The sequence below is a fragment of the Colletes latitarsis genome, chromosome 11 (assembly GCF_051014445.1).
Source record: "Colletes latitarsis isolate SP2378_abdomen chromosome 11, iyColLati1, whole genome shotgun sequence".
Lineage (NCBI taxonomy): Eukaryota > Metazoa > Arthropoda > Insecta > Hymenoptera > Colletidae > Colletes > Colletes latitarsis.
This window is the reverse complement of record NC_135144.1, coordinates 11,774,103-11,797,108: the sequence shown is the minus strand read 5'-3', so window position 1 is coordinate 11,797,108 and position 23,006 is coordinate 11,774,103. Positions and strand designations below refer to the sequence as shown.

Genomic DNA, 23,006 nt, shown 5'->3' with positions numbered 1-23,006 from the left:
AATTATATTTCCCTAGAAACAAACTACCAAATAATTCAAAAATTTATGTAGCATTTCAAAAGGCTTAGGGGACGTCACGCCCATGAGTTAGAGTGCTATCATATGCGTCGCATAAAACGCCCGAATGAACCTTAAAATATCGTACAAGAATTTTATAGCGAGCCACCATTGTTTCTCAGAAAATAGCTTGTAAAGTTTAATGCATTGTATTCCGAGCTTAGAAACGACAGTAAATTTTTAAATTATGTTTCCTATACTCTAAGTATCTACATTTCCTGTAAACTAAATGTGAATTATTTTAAAAGTACCTGTTTCGAAGAACATGAAATGAGACCTTTTATTGAGTACCTTGATTTTAATTTTATTTGTGCCATACTTTTATTTTCAGCTGAATTTCGACTGAATTAATTCGAAAAATGTTTATTAAGGGATATTTAAAATCAATAGCAAGATTAGTTTCTAAGAAAATAGTTTTTAATGTTTTACGCTACCATGTATAATAAAACCACTAACGATTCGAGTCTTGTCGAACGTTAAATAACTTATTCTGTCAGGAAACACGATAACTTTGTAAAACTAGTCTCTTCGACTCTGGAAACCCAAAGGAAAAGTTTCTACAGACAGAAATCTACCAATTACATTTTGCAGGAACTGAAGATGCTCTGAAAATGAAATTTTTTTAATTAGAAATCGGCCAATGCATCTCGTCGACAAATATTTTAGATCCCTCTGGAGAGTAAACTTTGTAACGACGTCCTCGTTAATACCACATGAAAAGCGAAGCGTAACCTGTTAAGCTCGTACCTTGTAACGGGCATCGATTCTGTTGGCATTGAGAACACTATTCAGGGAAACCGTTTAATTGCGATGAATCCTGGTTATACCATTTTCGGTGTAAATAGCATTCAAGAATTTACGAAGAAAAGTCTCGAAAAATACTTTGTAAAACTGGTTATAACTTTTCTAAAGCACCAGCGTGTTCGTGGAAATGTTAAATAAAAATCGCGAAATATTGCGACGAAACTGCGGATGACGTAGGTGTACTGGTTTCGCCGCGATCTATAGGGTGTACCGAAAACGATGGTACGATCAAAAAGAGACGATTATTTCTACGGTGTGAAACTAAAAAATTTTAAATAAAGTTTTATCGTACGAGACTTCATTTCCGAGAATATTTTGACTCAACTGCGGCTCGCAATTTTACTGAAAATAATTCAATTTTTTAGAGGATACTATACAACAAACCCCTTAAATTTTCAAACGCCAGAAATGCTAATTTTAGTGTTACTTATATCCAAACAAAAGAAGTTTCATTTAATTCAAGACTATTTAACTAAAGATTAATGGCACTTTGTTATGTTCAAAATCTTTGATAATATCAATATTGGTTTAATATTACACTTACATTAGCAAATGCCAGAAATGCCAATTGTAGAGTTACTTATATTCATACAAAAAATGTTTCATTTAATGCAAGATTATTTAACTAATGAATAATAGCACACTGTTATGTTAATAATCTTTGATAATATTAATATTGGTGTAATATTACACTCGATAGCTCGCGTACCAATATTTCGGGAGATCTTGAAAGCGGTAAGTTATTGTTAGACAAAGTTATTGTTATCGGATAAAACGCCCCAGGCGCGGAGAACAATGAAACTTTCATAACGCAACTTCTGTGTTGTCGAGTAATGGCGAGATTTTAATGAAAGATTTTTCGCTACGATACTCACTCATGTCGTTGTCTGCGTGGTGGATAACGATTTTGATGCTATCTCCATCCACGAGACTTCCTTGTCGAGCCAGTTCCCGATCTTCGGCTGCCACTCTGCTTACAGCCGACGGAGCCACCTTTGGGGATCCTGCGACCGCGGATGCCAACGCCTTTATGGCGTTTATATCCGGTCTGGAATCATAGTATCAACTATCGAGTCAGACGAAACAACGTGGACGTATATATGGTAGAAAGAAAGGAAAATAAAGAATTTGTACAAATGGATTTTCATTCGATAGCGTTTCTATAATATAGCAACAACGTAGACACACAAAGCGGAAAAAAAGGGAAATATTATGTTCCTCGTCAATTGTTGCCATACTGAATCTGCAAACAACATTCCCGACATCATTCGTAATTAGAAGTAAACAAGTAGATTTCGCTTGGTACGTCGTAAGAGTACATCTCAATTAGCATGAGTAAAAACAGACCACTCTCAGGTAAACGTTGCACTACTTGTAATCCTAATTAATCTGCTTCTCGACTCAACTATCCCGAAACGAGCCACCGATTTAGAATGCTCTTACCGGAAACGTGGAGTGGCTTAAGAAGTCTCGCGTTCGAAAAAGCGCTGATGTCGCTAAAATACGGAATTTTTCGACCTTTCTGCTCGACCTGCCGGTTTCCAGCAATCGATACATCTCATTTGAATACGTCTGAATTAAACCGTACGGTGCTCGAGCGTTGTTTCAAAAAACGAACGCGAAGCTAAAACATCGACGTTGCTCCGTCCTTCGTTTCGGATTTAAAAATAAAAATTTAGGCGTTCTATGAAAACGTTACGTTTCATTGTTTAACGAAAGGTAATACAGAGATAATTGTCGCCTTGCGCGAAGCAGAAAAAATCCGTCGATAGAACCGAAAATAAATTAATGGCGGCGCTACGAATTTTAATTTCGCTAATGTAGCAAAACCCAAGTGGTAATTTCACTCCAGATTAATACAGACCGTAGGAAACGTGGATGAGGATCGGCAGAAATTTAGATGGATCTATGGAATGGCGATAACCCCCCTCCCTCGACACACACATGCACACAGAGGGAGAAAACGAGGCTAAGAAGACGCGTTCGAAAAGGGTTGCGTGCATAGGTGTGGCATTAATTATTTCTCTAGTGGTGGGAACGTCGTGTTTGCAATCTACTCCACTTTTTTCTGGTTCCGCGAGCAAGCACATCCTTAGGAGGGAAGAAAAGAGCGGAACACATTGAAAGAGCGAACAGTCAGCCAGCCGGAAATGCTGGCAATTTAGTGCTCACGACGCGATTCCAGAGAATTATACCCCTTTTTAACGCTTTAATGTTTCTTCGCGTGTTACTTCTTACTTTCGTTCTTCAGAAACAATTACCAGTTTAATGTACAGTGCACGTTGAACGACCTAATCCTTTCTCTGACACGAAATTATTTCTTGAGCAAGACGTCCAAACGTTAATCATTCTTTCATTAAAATCTATTTAAAATCCTTAAATGATCAAACCCCTCGATATCTTTGTTGGAATTAACTTTTTCTTAGACGCTAGATTCAATTATTTCTCGAGCAAAATGTTCAAACGTTAATTATTCTTTCGTTAAAATATATTTAAAGTATTTAAGTGATCGTTCTTGGATGTTCGAACCCCTCGATAACTTTGCAATAATTTAACATTAATTTTCTCTTGGACGCGAAATTCAATTATTTCTGATGCAAAACTTTCGAACAATTTATATTTCAATGTATTTGAATGATTACTTATGGGTGTTTGCGACGCGTCAGCTAAAAATATTTGGTTTGTTGGCATTTGACGGTGAAAAGTCTGACATCAAAGGAATCTTTTGTCGCGTCGGAAATAAAGAACAGAATAAATTCAAACCACGGTAATATCATATTGTTCGGTTCGAAATAAAATCGAGTTCCCCTTGATACGGCCCGCCTCGAAAATGGGACTCTTATCTTGTTTCCTGAAAGAGAAAATATTTCGTTTGCAGAAAGGAAACCTCTCGGGACAAGGAAGAGGAGGCGAACACGTTGACTGCTCGACATTGAATTCCTTCTCCGTTTCGTCATACACAAACGAAAAGAAATGCTACGGTAAAAATATATGGGTGTCATGTAATGTAATATTATTTGATATGCGTTCTCTTTGAGTTTAAAATTACAGGAATTTGTATACTTTAACACGTTAAAGGGCAAACAAAACCTGTGTTATTTTCTACAACCTGAAATTTCTCGAAGTATTTATCGTCACAAATCGAGAATTAATTTTTTACCTTCTTCAATAGTAATTAGAAGATCCTTTAAAAAAATGCAATGCGTAGATAATGTTTTTTTCGAGACTTTTAATTTTTATTCTGTTTTTAGACACTTGGAAAATGCAAAGACTGATTGTATAATAATTTTATTCGATATTAAAACCGAATGGGGGAAGTTTTTATGTAACAGTGTCGGTTGCAAATGGCTCAACCAGGATTTATAAAATTTTGCAAATACCTCCTGAAGCTTCAACGAAAGCCCCGTTATGAAATTTTAAATAACTTTCGAGCAATCAATTAAAATATAAAAACAGCACAGAATTTGATAAATCCCTTGCTCGATAGATAATTACAATTATTCGATCGGTCCATATCCTCGAAAACAGTTTGAATTTTACAGGAATTTATAGTAATATTAATAAAACCGAGCGAGGAGCTTTTATCTATATTATAAAATTTCACGATTAACTTTCAAAGAGATTCGATCAAGTTTTATTAATGGGTCAATTTCAAAATTGAAACGCATTCCGAGTAATAAAATGCAGTGACCAGAAAACAACATGCAAAATTTGATAAATTCCTCTCGACTCTATATATTTATTTAATTAATTGTAAACGGATCACATGAAGCGTAATATATTTTTCAGTTCTGAAACATGCAGGATTCGATTTTTCGTACCAACGGTAAATTAATATTATTTTCAAACAAGTTATTTTTGATATCTTGTTTTCATTATCGTTTAATTTTCCAATTTGAATTATTCCTCTTATTTCGAACATATTTTGTAGGTTTGAAGAGTTTAGTAAATATAAGAGTCTAGTAAATAATAAGGTACTTACAATTGAGAACCTTTTCGTCTGGTGCGCCGTTCCTCGTCAGGAATTAAAACTGGAGGCTGAGTTACAACCGCTGGTGGAATCACTGGTACAGGCGATGCTTCCAAACTCATCATGCTTCCATCTTCGACGCCAACTTCGTATGGCATCACCGGCTTCGTTGCACGAAACGATGATCTTCGACTGGTCGGTCTTTCCTCCGGTTTCCTGTTTCCTGTGAAAACAAAGTTTCAATACGGGTCAACACATGCTCTTTATGTATATTAATTCATCTACAAATTAAATCAATCTTAACCTGGAATTCACACACCTCCAATTTCTATAGAGAATTTTTAACACTCGCTATCTTATCTCGCTGGGTCATTTTAAACCCATACCTTACGTTTCGCAATACTTATACATTTAGACTTCTAACCCATAATAATGTAGAGATCCTAATTTTGTGCTAAATATTTTTGTATTTTATTAAGAGAATACATATTTTATAAGGCCCTTGCTCTTAAACTATCAATGAAATATAAACAGTCACAGAGTGCATAATGAATACCAGAAACAATAACGTTTCAAAAAATAGGGAAAAAAAGTGAGGTCCAAACATACCCACCAACTGTCGTACAAGTACTAAATATTAAGTTCGTGCAAAAGTTTTGATAAAATTTCGACAGATGAATATTTTTTCTACAATCTACAATTTTATTGAAAATTAATGTTGAACATGAACAAATGTTTCAAAGATTTAAAATAATATTTTATTCTAACCCCCGGTGGAATATGAATTTCAAATTGTAGATAGAATTTCGTACGAATAGAGCCAAGGGCCACGCATGGAAATTAATTAGACCAACGTTGATCTCGTTACAAAGTATTTCGACCATTGGAAGATTAAAGTTTCAGTTAGAGATTCGACGAAAATTAAACGAAGTTAGGCTCGAATTGTCGTGTGGACGTAGATGTAGGTAACTGGGAAACGTAGTTTCTGAAGGAAGCTAAACTCGATTACGCGACCACCAGGACTTTCGTTCGGCCGTAAGGGCCGCGAAATAATCCGATGGACGGTCCTTTGGAAACTATCCTACGACTAACTATTACGCTCAAACCATAACACGATCATCAGTTTGCCAGGAGCAGTCAATACTGCTTGCACGGAATAATTAGAAATTACACGAAACGAAAACTCTGACCCTGAAAAGGTCACAGAATTTTTCAAAATATTATTCTTCGAGCCAAATAATGCAGGAAACTATTATTCATACGATATTTAGAACATTTTTTCTGGTTGTCAAATTAATATATTATTTAGTATTGTATTTATATCGAATATTACATGTGATTTGTGTATAAGATGCCCCACTACTGATATAAAAAATTCCAATTTTAGAGTAAAGAGTCATTTAATCCCTCACGTACCAGTGTTCTATTTATAAGATACTTAGAACATTTTTTCTGGTTGTCAAATAAACATATTATTTAGTATTGCATTTATATCGAATGTTATATGTGATATGTGTATAAGATGCTCCATTACTCATATAAAAAATTCTAATTTTAGAGTAAAGAGTCATTAAAGATCGAAATTGAGGAGAGAAGAGAAATGGAAATAAAGGAAAAATAGAGAAATGTAAAAAATTGATGAGAAATTAAGGAGACTCGACGTACCTACAGCAAGAAGGGGAAATAGAATTAAAATTATAGGGAATAGAAAATGGAGTCAGTGTGAAAAAAGCTGGAAAGGAATAAAAGAAAGGAGAGGAGGAGGAGAATTATCATAAATATATTGAAATTGATCTACCTTGGGCCGAGATCGATGCCCTCTGCTGGGCAGCCGCAATGGCCATAGCGTTGAGTCCTCCAACGCCTGGGGTGGCGTAAACGTCATAAGCCGATGCCCGTCTGGGTAACATCGCCGGAAGCCTCAAGCATGGCTCCTGATGCTCGTGATAACCGCTACTGCCGGACATTGCGACCATGTTCTTCATTTCATCGTCGTATGATCTCTGCCGAGTCATGCGCGATTTAACGCGAACGGTGCCACTGGTCCTACGAGCCCTGCTTCGACGTTCTTCTTCCTCGTCCACGTCAACTGGTTCCAACGGATCTATTGACATCGCAAAAAAAAAATAATTCAGTCATTCGACAGCTGTTGCAATCGGAGACCCCCAAAAACAGTTACACTAAACATTTGCATTGGGGAGAATGATTGAACGAAAGTTCTTGTTTAGTTAAGAGGAAACTCTTTCTGAAAATACCTTGATTAAAAAACAGATTTATTTTTCTCAGTCGGTAATAACCATTATTAACGACGGAAATATTTTCTCGAGTATATTTGACAAATTACTATCGCTTATAATCGTTACGAAAACACTTTAGTATCCCTGGATTTCATATTTATGATCGTTGGGTATTAATTCAAAGCCTAACGCGTTGGCCAAGTGTCCTAATATTTATTATAAATGTACTTTTATTAATGCTAGGTGTATTGACATTGCACGTATTTTTTATCGAAACTCTTTATGTTTTGCAATTGAGTTCTATAATTTTATGAATGAAATCTGAAATTCGTAAAATTTACTTTCAATTGAAATATGTGATTCTTGTTAGTATGTAAATTCCCACTCGTGTTATACGGGGGAATTTTATTGGATTATGGTCTTATGAATCCTTATGTACCATTCGTTCGTTGATGTTTTGATCTCTTACGAGTTAATATTTACATTGTCTGAGCCAACTTCGCTCAAAGTGCATTTCGCTGTCTACTGGTGGACCACGAGAGAATTTTAGTACTAAATAAATATATATGTGTGTATATATATATGTACAATGTACATTCCCTTTCAGGCTACAATTCTCTCCACTTGCTTCTCGCCTATGCTTTACCGCGTATTTTCCGTCTGGACTTATGCTAATCCGACAGGAAAATATTACATACAAAAACGATTCGATACTTCCATAATAATAAATTGCAACAGTGGAATTTTCTACGAAACTCTTTATTGAAAACAAATTAAGACCACTTTGCATTTTTAATATACAATGTTTTTTGGACGACCTTCGAGTTAGAAATATATAACAATTTATTAAGAAAACGAATTGAAAGGAGGCCTAAAAATTAACTACTAATTTATATTGGTAATGGTAAGAAAATATTGAGTACATTGTAGATTTTATGTTGAACACTGAAACCTGATTTACAAAGTATTCTACATCGTCAACGCGAAGAACAGAGTCCTGATAAACATAGGCCCCCAAACTCACTATTTACAACAATAGTAGTTCTTGGTAATACTGACCTAGTCCTGAGAACAATCAGACTGAATGCTAACCGTAGCAACAAGCTCATTCGGCCTTCTGTAAGTTAGTACAATCTCTTCGCGAGTTATAGTAGCCCGAGGGCCAATGTATGCCAGTGTTTCTAAAACTTCGCCAGCCTCAATGGCGGAAAACTTTCGAGCCCTCGGAACAGAATTAAATTATTTATTTTGATGTACATTAGAAGACAGTTACCATAGAACGTACTTGCATACTTTATTTTTTATTTTAATTTTTTTTAAACGATTCCACACTTTTAAACTTAAAATTTTCAAATCTGTAAATATTTAATCGTGTAAAGATATTCAGTTTATTAAACTAATGGGCAAAAGTAAAAAAATAATGTAAAATTATTGTATAAAACACATGTAGGGAGAAAATGGTGACGATTCAAACTTACGTTACCTGTCTTTAAACACCAGGCATGATTCGTTATGTAGCAACAGAATTTCAATCAATGCGCTAAGAATAGACAGTATTTTGCAATTGTTCAAAGAGCAATGCTCGTCAATGGTCTGTGAAAACCGAAACACGAAATGAAAGGCATAAATCAAGCGAGAAATCAATTGTATTGCAATTTCCATTATTCCGGAAACGGTGCTTGAAAGGGAACATCTATGTATAGTGGCATGCAAAACTTTCTGAACATTTATCCGTTCTGTTTTGTTTCAAACACAGAAATCTAAAATGAATTTTAAGAAAAACGAAAAATACTTTTTCCATAGATTAACGGGAAACTTTTGCACTTTATTATTATTTTTAATTGCACGAAAATGCCATTAAATCTGCTAAATCCTGAAAAAATATTTCGGACAAAAGCTTGTATTTTTCTTATTTTTCTTCCATAAGTCATTACATCCTCTTAAAGAAAATATTAGAAGCCTTGGGTTCAGAATGGATTAGTTTAGAAGTTTGTTATTAAAATAGTGTTAAGAAAAGGTAGAAGAAGCAGATAGTTCTTGCCATGAAAAGATGGAATTGTAAATTGTGAACAGTTACTATACTAACCTACGATAGAAGACGGTTCGACGCCGACCCTCTGGGGACTAGTAGCTCTTCCCCTATCGACCTGGTGACGATCCGGAGACGTGGCCCTAGACTTGCTCTTGCGTTCCAAGTCCCTTTCCCACCTGAGGTCTTCCCGGCGTTCTCCTGCAACCTTTCGAAACTATAACATTACGACACATAGATTAGAGTTCCGCGCGAAACGACACCATTGCGTGATGAAGGTATAAAGGAGTTGGCGTGACATCGGCTAGAGAACTGTACACTGACACGACAAGCTTTGAATTAGGGGGAGAATTGTCTGATACGTCTGGAAAACAGCGAATGATAAGCAGTTACGGTGACGGTTAATTTCTTGTCGTTTCGAATACTTTTCTACACGCACTTTGAACCTAATCTACCAGGATCAGTCCGTGTACCTTTATGGAAGTGTTAAAAGCAACATTTTCTGAGAAACTTTGATTTTGGACAATTGTAAATTACAGAATTTAAAATTTCTTTCGGTATCTTTGTAGCCTCGTTGTTTTGGCTTGCGGTGATCTTCAAGCTTTGTGCGTTTTTACGAGATGTGCAGACGTTGTTTCGAAGGACCAGCGTGCACGTGGTGTGCTGCTAAAGGTGAAATGAACCGAAGTGTTGTTCTAAAAACTTTATTCGTAACTGTCTTAGTGATACAAATTCATCGCCTCGAGTTTTAGAAATTCCTTTTTCTGAATTCAACAGCGAACTCGAGATACATGAGAAAAAACTGCCCTAACTGTCTTTCCTTTAACATTTCCACTTGACAATTTTGTTAGTTCCTCGATGAAAAATCATTTTCGTAATTATCGTCACTCGTAATCGCGTGCAAACACGAGTAAACGCGATTGTGGTCGCTTGTTAATGAGACTAAAACACACACGTGCGGATATTTTTGTGAAATTTCTACCTGTCAGATAAAAATAATACTAAACAGATAAAAATCAAATCCCTAATCGTACAAAAGCATAATGCGACAAAGTACGTAAATTTTAGGGCGGAATAGAGTTTAACGTTTTCGAAATTTCCAAGAAAAATTTAAGGAAGCTTAATTTGAACAAGGTTAAAAATTTAATTTTGACTTTGGTTCGCGTTTTGGAGGGATCTAGAATGCTATGCGACAAATTCACCGGGGTCTAAAGCAGCGTTCGAGCCAGGTGCAATTAGCGCTGGGAATCTGAAAATTAGATCTCGCGATTCCGTTAAAATCTGACGCAATTTCCTCGATTACACCTCGAATTGGATCAGCCGTTTGCACGCTCGATGCTTTTGCCCCGAAATTCGCGCATCGATCGGGCACGGGCCAGATGCCAATATCAATTAACAAGAGGAAGAAAACAATAATTCGCTCTATAAATCGGATTCTGTCACGCGCAAGCACGCCTGCTTGTCGTAAATAACGAATTTCCTTCGAATCGTAAAACAGCTATGCGTTCATTCTGATGAAGCGACGTTCTCGAAAACGGGTTAGCTACATGTACCTCTCTACGTATGTCCTTTTCCGGGGACCAAGCTTTTTAATTTCACCGATTTTCCATTCTAGCTATGAGTGACAACTGTTGACAACAACCTATAAATTCTGAAAGGTTCTAAAACCTCGTGTTGTTCGAAATATTAATCCCTCCACGCCCATGTTTTTCCCATTTTATCGGACGAGCTTTTGTTGTACTGTAGAGTAAGATATGGTCAGTTATGGCACCTGATGGCTAGTCATTATATACAGTAGAGCACCGATTATCCGGCGCCAGAGTGCCCCGACTATACTACGGTAAACGTTATGGATTATATTTGAAACAAACAAACAAATCACAGCCGCATTCATCCAGCAATTATTGACGAATAAAGAATAGAAATGTTATATTTTTCATTTTTTACTAATAAATTGTATTATTTTATTACCCACGATTGTGTTTATTAAAAATCAAAAACAAATTTTTAAGAAAAATTGACAGAGTAGGCGAAGAAATTTTTCGATAAAATTGAAAATTTCAAATCATTCTAAAAAAATTATTTTCGGTTGCGGGAGTCAATTACAATCATTTTCGGTGAATAGACATATCCTCGAAATCCTAACCATTTCCGAGAAAAAAATTCCTTACCGAAAATATAATCTGAGGCCTGAAATGTCTGCCTGAATTTTCATGTGAATCTTTAAAACGTCATAACTTCTGAATGCATTGGACGATTTTAATGTTTAAAAAAGCAAACTACGCGTATTTTGCTGGAGAATATGTACAAATCGCAAAAATATTCGAAAAGTTGGTCCTTGACGCCGCAAAATGAGGAAAACCCCATAAACTTGGTCCAATTTTCAAACAGCCATAACTCCTACAATTGTGAATATATTTCAATGAAACTTTTTTCTGAAGTATAGTTCATGGGTACTTACAAAAAAGTATTAGACAACTTTTCTATAGGGTGTCAACTAGAATTACCAAAAATCAAAAACGAATTTTTAAGAAAAATCGACAGGGGGTAGGTGCCTAAATTTTTCGGCGAAACAAAAAATTTCAATTCGTTCTGAAAAAATTATTTTTAGTTGCAGGGGTCAATTGCAAGCATTTTTGGTCAATAGACATACCCCCGAAATCCTACGCAGTTTCGAGAAAAAAATTCTTTACCGAAAATTTCATGCCTGACCATACCGTTGACATGTTTCACTGAAACTTCATGCAAATCTTTAAAATGTCATAATTTCTGAACGAATTGACCGATTTTAATGTTTGAAAAGGCAAACGACGCGTATTTTAGTGAAGAATGTGTAGAAATTCTAACAATATTGAAAAAGTTATTCCTTGACCCCGTAAAGTGAGAAAAACCTCATAAAAATGGTTCAATTTTCAAACAACCATAACTCCGACAGTAGTGAACATATTTCAATGAAACTTTTTTCTAAAGTAGAGCTCATGGGTACCTACAAAAAAGTATTAGACAACTTTTCTATAGGGTGTCAACCAGAATTACCAAAAATGAAAAACGAATTTTTAAGAAAATTCGACAGGGGGTAGGTGCCTAAATTTTTCAGCGAAATTGAAAAGTTTCAAATCATTCTGGAGAAATTATTTTCGACTGCAGGGGTCAATTAAAATAATTTTTAGCGAATAGACATATCCCCGAAATCCTACCGAAAATATAATGTGTGACCAGAACTGTTTCTACAATTTCATTTTCTGTCTCACTTCCTCTTGTGTTAATTTCTGTAATCTATTGCTAATGTTACGAGTGACACGATAATGGTAATAGAGCTTTAGAGCCCCAGCAAATTGGACCGAAAAAATACATTGGAATAAGGTCTACTCGTATTCCTCGTCTGTGATTATATCCCTCGTTTTTATCACTTCATATGTAGCTATAGTTTAATTATCCAGCATATTTGATTTTCCGACATTCTACGTAATTTGACTGTACCACGAATCCATGTTGACAATTAAAATTTTGTAGAAAATTTTCACTAAATTTTCTGAATGTCATAATTCGTTTTTGTGTGTTTATCCGTCGTTTGCACGCGATTGTAATCAACAATAATTAAGTTTGACTCCACTTTGCACAGACGTTTTCACGTCTGTTTCTTTGAACCGCGTCTTTTATCAGGAAGGCGTGGTACGAGACGTGAGTGAGAAACGAATAAGAAACAGTAGTGTATTTCGTTTAACTTTTCTCGTTATCACAGTTGCAACGGATGCTTCGTTGTTGGTAACCGCCAATTTCCGTTTGTGTACCAGGTGAAGATTTAAAGACCTAGAATTCTTATTCGTGACTTCTTTCTCGTTCTTTTTCAACCGATTTCCGTATCCTCTCTAACTGGCGCTTCGGCGTTGCGCCCCCCGTCACGGCTTCGTTTCTGATTTCAATTTCATTCCACTTTCTTTCGTTTCCGCAGTCGTTTCCAATGAAATGAGATTCTGTCGATTCTTCTCTCGACCAACAAAAACGATTTCCAATAAATTCTTAGGTTCCAAAGTCATCCGTTCCCTTACCTATTGTCTACTATCCAGTAGTTTTCCAGTACTCTTTTATTACCTGTATATATTGCTATATCGGAAATACCCGCAGAAACCCATTATAATGTTTATTTGTTGACCGGTACGTCAAGGATTATCATTATTTATCGATAAGAATTGTTTTATAATAGAAATGGAGAACATGTGTGCTTGGGGGTGATTCCATAAAGTTTTCGAAGCACGATTTAGCGATCGAAAAAGGAAACCGGATGAAGCATACGTTTCAAGCATAAGGCGCCTTACAACATACACAAACATGCGTCCAGTCGCAGGGAACTATATCGCAAGACAAATAGCCCACGTCGACATTCAAACTAAATAAAATCGCTGTCGACGAACGTGCCAGGGTATTTCCTGGCATACGACCAAAACGATGAAAGCATAACTGCTAGGAAAATTCAATTTTCGACCGCAAAACCACCAGAAATCAACTCTGAAAGAGTCAATATCTCCTCTGGACTAATTATGCCGCGCAAGATGTCGAATAATATTGAGACTACCACTCATTGTGAACCAACAGTATTATAGACAATTTAATATCCTTTTCCTGGTTCTACCTAATTTTGTATACTTTTCACTGAGAAAATAACAAAGATTACTTAATATTTTGCTTACAAGTTCGATTATTAGGTTGATAAATTGATACTGTAAGTAACAGAGAATGCAAAGAAAATAATTATATCTCACTGTATATAGTAAGAAAGAACACGTTAGTAGTCAAGTAAACAAAAAATGTGAGTCTAATCCTACATATTAAAGTTGGTAAATTTTTTTATTCCAAATATTCTGCACTTCTATCGTCGACAGTTTCGAAGACATTCCATTTAAATGGGTCGCCCGTATATTTTCGGCACCCATTGAATTCCTAGACAGTCCATTTGCACACAAATGTCATAGTTCCACAGAATAATGCCAAAAAGAAATTCGATTCCCAAAATATGGCAGTGAACGCGATAACCGAAAACGATCGTTGAAGCGAATACGACTTAGCAAATGAATTTTGCGATGTATTCGTTGTTGAAAGACGTTTGAAAAGCGTGATTAAACATCGAACGAGCCCTCCACCTACCTTCTCGAGTTCTTTCAAACTGGCGGGCGAGACGTCCGAGTGCCTTCTGAGCTCCGGACTTCTCGGTGGAGCCAATCCGGTCCCGAGTCCACCGATTTGACTTCCGCTCTGACAACCGAGCCTTGCGTCGCTGTGCCTCCTCTGAAGAGCCTCCAGAACCGGGACCTCCAGCAGCGAGTCCGTGGACTCCTGGGTGACGATTGGCTGGTCCCGGGACGCGAGTTTTCGTCGACAGACGCTGCATCGCCAGGACGACTGGGGAACAGGTTCGTTAAACATTTATTCCCCCAGGAGCGATACTCGATGCTATTTGCGAACAAATTCTCAATTTAACGGATGACCTATGAACCAGGACCGATATAAATTGATTCGACAGAATTTGGACAAGTTAATTCGGAGAAAACACTTTTCTAGTAACTTTTTCTGAAGAAACCGTGTTCCAAGAATACTCACAATTTTGTTCAATAAAAAATAATACCAATATGGCCGATATAAGTCAATTTTTTAGAATTTTGACAAGTTAATTTGAAGAAAACTAAAAATAGCACTTTTCTAGTAACTTGTGTCCGAGTGTACTCACGATTTTCTTGGATAGAAAATAATAATTTGTTAAATATCGTTAACATCGTCAGTTATTTCGTACATTGTATTTAAAATTCACGGGGTCTCGTCGAAACTATATATTGGATGTCCGTATAATTTCGTGATAAATGGATGTTTGAAAGACTCACCGGATCATCGGAATTCGTTGTCGTCGAATAGCAAGCGCAGTCTTCGCAAACTTTGTGTTGACACTCGCAGCAAATTCTCGAAGATTCTTCGGGCGCAAAGGACTTCCGGCACACCCTACAATCGTCCCCCGTCTTCGACTTCCTGAAACGTCCGAATGAAAGTTCGTTCAAGTTTCGAGTTCGAGTCCCGCGCGGCGGTACGTTTTAATTTAATGGTGCGCCAACACCCGCAAACATCAGCAAACAGTGTCCATAAAATAACAGTTCTTAGTTCCGTGGACTTTCACGTTGGATGCAGCTTCGCCCTTTGGCCGGATATTAATGTGACTCTAACTAGGCGAATCTTTCCTTTTTATTTTGTCCCAACGTGTAACGAAGGCTCCTATTTCCTTTGACGAAAATTACTGTCGCGAACATAAACTAATGTTGTTTTACTTATTCCTTAATATATATTAAGAGTTGAATAAATGTAAAAAAGACTTAAATTTTGTATAACAAAAATTTTTTTATCTTCTTTGATTCTAATCATCTACGTAATAATCATAATTTCATAAATATTGCTCTATAAGTACTGTCATGAATTAAAATAATTTGTTAATAAGTTGACTTTACCATGCACAGAATAGCGAAAGTTTTTCTAAATACCTAAAAATATTGTTTTGCTTCTTTTTTTTCTTTTCCAATTTAAATTTGGTTAAATGGAAATTTGATTTTCGTTTCTTTGTTTTTATATTTCATTGCGGTATTCCAAACAACTGTTTTCAGTTGTCAAGCGCATAAAGGACGAGGCCATTTGAAGCTTTAATTTAAAATCGTGATAAATATTCCTATATTAATTCTTAAAATCCTGGAGATACAATAGAGACAAAACAAAATATTATATTTGGCTTAATTCCTCAGTATTTCTGTTCTGCGCGCGAATACTATGTAAATATTCCATTTTGAAAATTAAATTGCTGTTAATTACCATTTTCAGTTCGTGCATAATGAATAGGTAGATACCCATCTTCGTTAGCTATTAATTAGCTGCCGCGAGAACAGTGCATTAGAAATATCTACAATTACAGTCTACCCTCTTGTAACACGATTTCGATAGAACACGGTGCAAAAATTCCGACGTCCCTCCTATAACACATTTTAATAAATTTGGATAATCCTCCTATAGCACGAAATTTACCCACCACACTGTTTTGGAAATTAAATTTTCATTTATTTTAATTTTAATGCGTGAACTCTCAAAATCGTTAATAACATTTGCAATAAATTGATTTTCCCATTTTACGTATTCTATTGAACGTATTACGTATTCTATTGTTTATAACGCTAATAACAATCTTCCAGACTAATATTTACTAATTCTGTTTAACGTGTTAGGCCTCCAATCCAAAAAATTGCACGTTTGTAATTTGCACTAATTTTTCCTTCAGAAATACTTATACAATTTGAATCATTTAAAAATTTGCAATAGACTTACGTTTTCGTTGATTCTGTCGTCGTTTCTTCCTTAGGTTGAGTATCTTCCGGCGGAGTAGCCTTGGCGGGGCCAAATTTTGTAACTGCAAAAAGAAAAAGACATTCTATGTACATTTTTAATCAAACAAATCCGTGGAGCGGATAAATTCTTTTGAATTTTTAATATTCCAATATACTCGGATTGAATTTCCCTCAACCAAGTTAGCTTAAGATTATTAAGGTTCAGTCTTTGAAAATCGCGAAGTACCATAAAAAATTAATCTAGTTTAATCTGGATTTTAAACACGGTTTCCCAAACATTGTTTGCTTAGAATCATTCAATAAACAAGACTGTGGCATTATTTTAAGCGTTCGTAGATTTGGAAATAAGCTAGCTTGCCTTTAATTTTAAATATTATATTGCTGAAAACTTTTTAAACCAACCTTACTGAAAACATGAATTGAAAATAGGAAACCAGAGCCTACTTATTATGTAAGAGCGTTGTCAGAGCCAATCTTTGAAATTGACAGGAACATAATGGTAGATAATTGGTTTGCTTCGCTTCCTTTCTTCAATTTGATGTTGAATGAATATAGATTTACTATGTTAGGTACTTTGAGGAAATGATTAGCATTGTCGGCCACCTTTCTAAAGGCGAAGGAAGGCAGCACTTTATAATTTTCTTTTGATGCCAACGAAGCATTGGGTTTTCGTTCCTTAACAAAGAAACATAACAAGAATAAAAAAAACTGTTTATTTTTCTCTCTCTTGACTCTCCGCCATGGAAGAAAAATCAATTGAAAAACTGGAAGATCATCAGTTATTCTAAATTGCAACGAAACTAAATGTAGATACGGACGTTTCTGATCAGATTTATAAGATCAGAAACACAATATTTTTTTAGTTATTCTCAACTTAAAGCTTTCAAAGCCTCCAACAATTTTAGTGATTTATGAAATGCAAGTTTCCCCATAAAATTAGCATATCTAGGCAGTTAAACGATTCTATAAATAAAGAGAATATTCGTTCACCGTGTTCTGTATTTTCTTTTTATCGTAGTTTTATCCTACTTTATCCGACATTTGCCTGACCGCCTTCATAATAAATCTAACAAAAATGGAAATTGTAAATGTTTTATTTAATATCTAAGACGTTGGTTTGGCCAAACCCCTGATTATTTAAATATCCAACATAGAGAATTTAAAGTAACATTATTAGGGATAGTTGTAATATGGAACTGTAATTCATGCCGCTTCCTTAAGTTACTATTGCAATAATATAATTCTAAGTTAATAATTTCATTCCGAATCCCCAATGAAATTCTACCTTCAACTTCCTCGCTCGAGCACGAGCTCAAACATTGAAGTTACGTTAGACTCCTTTAAAATTTCGAAGTAATTAATATATATAGGAAGCACTAGCTAGGAAGTCTTCAGTCGGACCTCATTAAAGTCACCAACAACTCTCGAACAACTCTCGCATAAGTCTGAACATGAAAATCACAAACAACACTCTTTATCGTATTATGGAAAGTAGATTAACTTTGAATGATTTTTAATTATATGCTGAATATACGCGCTATATGAAAATGCATAAGTGGGATTATTGATCATAAAACTATATCCTTAACTTAGTTTAACAATAATTATAAGAAAGTCGAAGAAAAATGATTTTAATTCATCGAGTAGAAAAAACGAGTAATGGTCAGACGCGTCAGCCGAAGCGTACTAAATTCCATTTGTTCCAGACAAATTTTCAAATTCAATTATTTCGAAAACAAAGGCTCGAACGAACAAAATTCTTGTTTAAAAATAGTATCAAAACAAAAAAAAAACATTTTCATTGACGAAAATAAATTTACAAATACACTGTCGTTCCGTTGGAAAAAAAGAAACGTCCCTAAACATTTTCCAACTTCCAAGTAGCAAAGAATGGGTTAAACACCGCAAATAAGTCGGATTACCAAAGGATAGGGAGACTTTAGAAAATTGAGTGGAAATCCGTCTGGAAAAGCCGCTTTGAGAACCGTCGAGATTTCTTTGTCGTGCTTTTTTTTCGACGATCGAAAATTCGTAACATCACAGAACGAGAGGATTATTACTCGAACGAGTTATATTGATCGTTTAATTGGCCTGAAAGTCGTCCTCTCTCTTTGCCTTTTTCACGTCGGTGAAAATTTATCGGCAGGCATAACTGTCCCAACTTCATTTCACGTTCCATCGCTTCCTTACTTCGATGTAAAGCGTCACCCTATTATTTGAAATGCTCTACTTTCGCGCCTCGATAATTCTGACTGTAAAATATTACACCGACCCCTCTAAAAGTCTGTATTAACTTTTATATAGTTCGTAACGTTCGCGAGACGTTGGTGTTTCGTTGGAGATATTGCATTTTGCCAGTTATTTGAACGCCGCGGAACGAAGAGGGAAATTTGCATCGCGTAAAAGGAAACCGTTTTGCATAAAGAACCTGCTTTGTGCTTTGTAAGAATGCGTTGAAGAACACAATGGGCCGCGAAAACATCGAAATACTCAGAACAGTGCACCGCAAGGAGATTTATTCGAGAATTTTCACAAAAATCAGCATTCGACCTTTTATAGCTCGGGAAAGAAAAATAATTACAATACTGGAACTGTCTATTTATAATCTGTTAAGGAGTACAACAGAAACTGTCGACTGAATGTTAGTCTCTTTCGGTTTTATCGAGAAATATTGGACTTTCAGACACAATTTTCTCTCTAAACTTCGGGGAGATACGACGGTATTTCTTGCAACTTCCAAACAAAAGTTATCCCTTAGACGTTTTATAATTCCCTACGAGCTGTTGAAGGCCATGAATTATTTTATTTTTGCACAAGGCACAGGATGCAATATTTACGAGTTTTCGAACTTTGCAAATACAAAATTATTATCTATAGTAGAGAAAATGCACATATACCCGCGTTGAACTTCAGAATTGTCGCCCAAGATTGTGCGCGGTCAACTGACAAAGGAAGTTAGGGAAGTAGAGTAGTTCATCCGTAAGACACCATTTTTCGTTGGTTCCATAATAAGCTTCGGGAGGGTAATATTTCCTCTTCGACAGAACGTGGATTTTTCTTTTTTTAGTTATATTTTATACCCAGAAGGCTACTTTATAATAAATTATAATAATAAGTCAAATTATTCTTTTACAACCCGCAAAGCATCTTTCCGAATAAAAATTATATAAACATACATTAATCTTTGGACTATTACGGTAATTTAGGGCAGAGTGATACTTGGAAGCTGCATTCTAAAACGAGAGAAGCAGTTTACAGTGTCCTAAGTTCGTCGACGAAGAGGAAACGCTAAGAGAAGTTGGAAGGGCTTAGTCATTTTCCTCTTCTCTCGACAGATAGCAAGGTAGTCGGTCTATCCGGCCTCCAGCTCGCTTCTAACCTACTCCGTGTTCCATTAATTACCTCGATGACTAACAGCGCGATTGCGTTCCGAGATCAATTATAGCAATGACCTCCTTGATATCAAACGCGTTGGTAAGCATGCTGAATCCAACCGTGGTAGATTACAATAGTCTCGGTTGGCATCCATTGCGTGTTCCGCGCTAATATGGCAAACTCGTAAAGTCGTAATGTTGGGCTGCAAAAATTATATGTACAATGTTCCAGCGAAGTCAGTGTTTTTATTTCGCGACCATGTTTAACCTCAATTAACGATATTCACGTCCAGGTGATTAGATATCAGCAAACAGAGCACTTTAGTGTTATCTGGTATTAAATAAAGGTAACATTTCAAATAAGAGATTGCGAATGTTTATAATTTCGTCGAACAAATTAATTATTTTCTAACCCGATATCGTAAATTTGATTCAGCTGTCCTTTCGAGAATTAATGGCGAAGCGTATAAAACGGTACAAAATAGTTCTTTTAAAGTTTATTTCATTTTTTATATTATTTTTTAAATATTATCAACAGTGCTTTTAGTAGTTAAACCTGACGTTATAAAAGAAATCCATATACACAAAGCTAGATAATTTTTGCTCGTCTCTGAAGAATAATTTGAAGATATTGAAATAAAATAATATCTAAAATAATTTTGTTGAATAGAAATACTAAATACTCGTCTACGGGTGTCATTTGAAAGGCTCGTGTACAATTTGTATTTTCCCAGTGACGCTCGAGTGCCTATCAACGAAACGCGTCATCGCCGTCTCTGACGTACATACGATTTTATTTCGCAATTTGCAAATCCACTCTTCCCGCCGACGATATTGCAATCAACAGATACGTATCGGCAGTATACAACGCGGAAAATGTTTCTTTTTTTCAAATCAAATTTCAACATTCAACAATTATCCAAACTGAAGCTGACGTAGAATAATTAATTACTGCATTCCTTCTAAAATGGGCACTAATGGTCGTTCTGTAATGATTTTACGAGGTGTTTGCGTTTATCATTGTCAACATAACATCAATTCTTGTCTTTTGTCTCAATGTTAATTGATATTGAAAATTGGGAAATCGAACGAAGCGAAGTTTCCATCCGAAAGATATAGAAAATCAGCACGGAAAGGTTTTCTTTTTCCTTTTAGGGTACCGAAGGAGGTACGGATAAAAGTATAGCAAACACGAGCGAGACAAACGCATCGCAAGGAAAACTGTTTCCTTGGCTCGGAGTTAGAGTTTATTTCATTTGCTAAATTCGATGAGAATGACTGTAACGAAGAGAGCGAGCATCGTTGGAAAGTAGGTTAGCCCCGGCAAAGTAACCGAGACTTTTTCGAAATCGCAAATATCTGTCGGGCTTCGGGAACAAATTTTGCAGGGGACTTCTTTTCTTCCCTATCCAAATCGAATCGAATATTTCGTCTTTCGATCCGCATCCTTTTTACCCAATAATTGGTACGGCATTTTTATCGACTTCGACTTTCTCTACGATTTCATTTTGTTCCACTTCGAGGGAGTACATCTCACGTTACAAGACACGCATGATTTGAAAGTAGAACGTGTTTTTCAATGAAAACTAGGAAGTGAAAAAATAAATTTTAATCGATCATTACAGATTTTATAACATAAGGACCATTCATTCAAAGTGATACAAAATTTAAAAAATCATGCATCAAATTTTATAGGGGTAGAGAAGCTTTAATCTTCGACTTCGCGATGCCTGTAATTGGTCACTGGTTATTTAATGGTCAACATTGTCAGCTCATGGTCAAGTGAAGATCAAGGAATGACTAAGGGGTAGAATCGACCGAATACTGACCACTACTGACCACTACTGACCACTGCTCACCACTATGGCACACCACTGACCGCTAATGACTAATGCGTATCGCTAATAACCGCTACTAACCACTACTCACCATTACAGGTCATTACTAACCATTAATACCAAGTATACATCACTACTGACCACTACGAACCAATGGTGACCAATGTAAACACTGAACTAATAGCTGCGAATTTAGACATAATTGTTTCTTAAAACATAAAAGAAAATTGTAAGATATAAGAATACATTATAGAACTTTTGTTCCTGAGATATTTCATGCTTTTGTTTCAGTTGTTGTGTGGAATTCTTCAAGAATATCTTCTTTAAAAAACATTTTGTTTTAACCACAGTGTTTGTGGTATTGTGATTGTAAGAAATGTAAACTTTGAACCAAATGAAATGTTATTACGAAAAGTAAAGAATTCCATTCTTGTCATTAATAAATATTGAAATAAAAAATTTGTTACTTATGTATATAATCACCTGTACACATATAATCTCAATCTCTTGTCCCTCAAAGACAAATATAGTATCTGAATCTTCAGAAACATAGTTTGTCGACTCTTATTGCAAGAGTTTATGTACCATAATAAATAAATAGTTTGAGATTTGAAATAAAGTAACAAAGGATTCTTGTCTCGCGACAGAGGCGTCGATCTCTTATCTTTAGCATCGAATAACAAATGATTATGAATGTAAGAAGTGAAATTACAATAATCCAGAGGTGCATTCAAATTCCAAATGAATTTCACGTCCTAGAAAACCGAATGAATTATACTTGTCCTCGGTAATCTCGAATAAATTACAACGCCTTTAAAAAGGGGAGGAGTATAAAAGCAACGAAATCCGTTGGTTAGCGATTGTCCTCAGGCTCTCGCTTTACCGCTCGACGTTGCATTTTCCTGTTAAATGCGACCCGACAGTAATTAAGTAAAAAACGGGCGTGCTATTTATCCGGGCTCGTCCCGTTTGCTTGCATTTTCTCGCGCGAGACCGCGTTTAAGCCGACTACACACGCTCCGCTCGACGTGACGAGTATATACGCCTGAACAACCAGGAGTGACGATGACTTCGATAGACGATGCTTTAGAAATTGCAGGATTATTATTATACAGGGTGTTCGCGTTAAATTTGACCAGCATGTTTCTCGTAAACGGTATGTATATGAAAAAAAAAACGAAAGTGAGAAGTGTTTTAATATTCTTTATGCATAATAAAATGAACGATACCGATTCTTTATACGTGCAATATTTTTCGAGAAACGAAGGTGACGTATTTTGATATATTTTTTTACTCAACATGAAAGCAGTTGTCAAAACAAATTCACTGG

At 35.8% G+C, this 23,006-nt stretch overlaps 1 protein-coding gene across 8 annotated transcripts in view; it reads right to left on the bottom strand.

Annotated features, from left to right (window-relative positions):
* Fife (regulating synaptic membrane exocytosis protein fife) overlaps positions 1 to 23,006 on the bottom strand; it is a 94,147-nt gene that overhangs the window by 37,474 nt on the left and 33,667 nt on the right. For 7 of the 8 annotated variants that reach the window (XR_013080696.1, XR_013080698.1, XR_013080697.1 and 4 more), the window contains exons 4-10: positions 16,445 to 16,526; positions 14,971 to 15,112; positions 14,240 to 14,494; positions 9,155 to 9,314; positions 6,630 to 6,935; positions 4,844 to 5,054; positions 1,737 to 1,909 (exon numbers count right to left, since the gene is read on the bottom strand). Coding sequence is in view for 5 of the 8 variants with exons in the window: in XM_076777821.1 (XP_076633936.1) it covers positions 1,737 to 1,909; positions 4,844 to 5,054; positions 6,630 to 6,935; positions 9,155 to 9,314; positions 14,240 to 14,494; positions 14,971 to 15,112; positions 16,445 to 16,526 (1,329 nt within the window). In the remaining 3 variants the exon portion in view is untranslated. The remainder of the gene's footprint in view (positions 1 to 1,736; positions 1,910 to 4,843; positions 5,055 to 6,629; positions 6,936 to 9,154; positions 9,315 to 14,239; positions 14,495 to 14,970; positions 15,113 to 16,444; positions 16,527 to 23,006) is intronic. The other variant, XM_076777822.1, reaches the window with a different exon arrangement.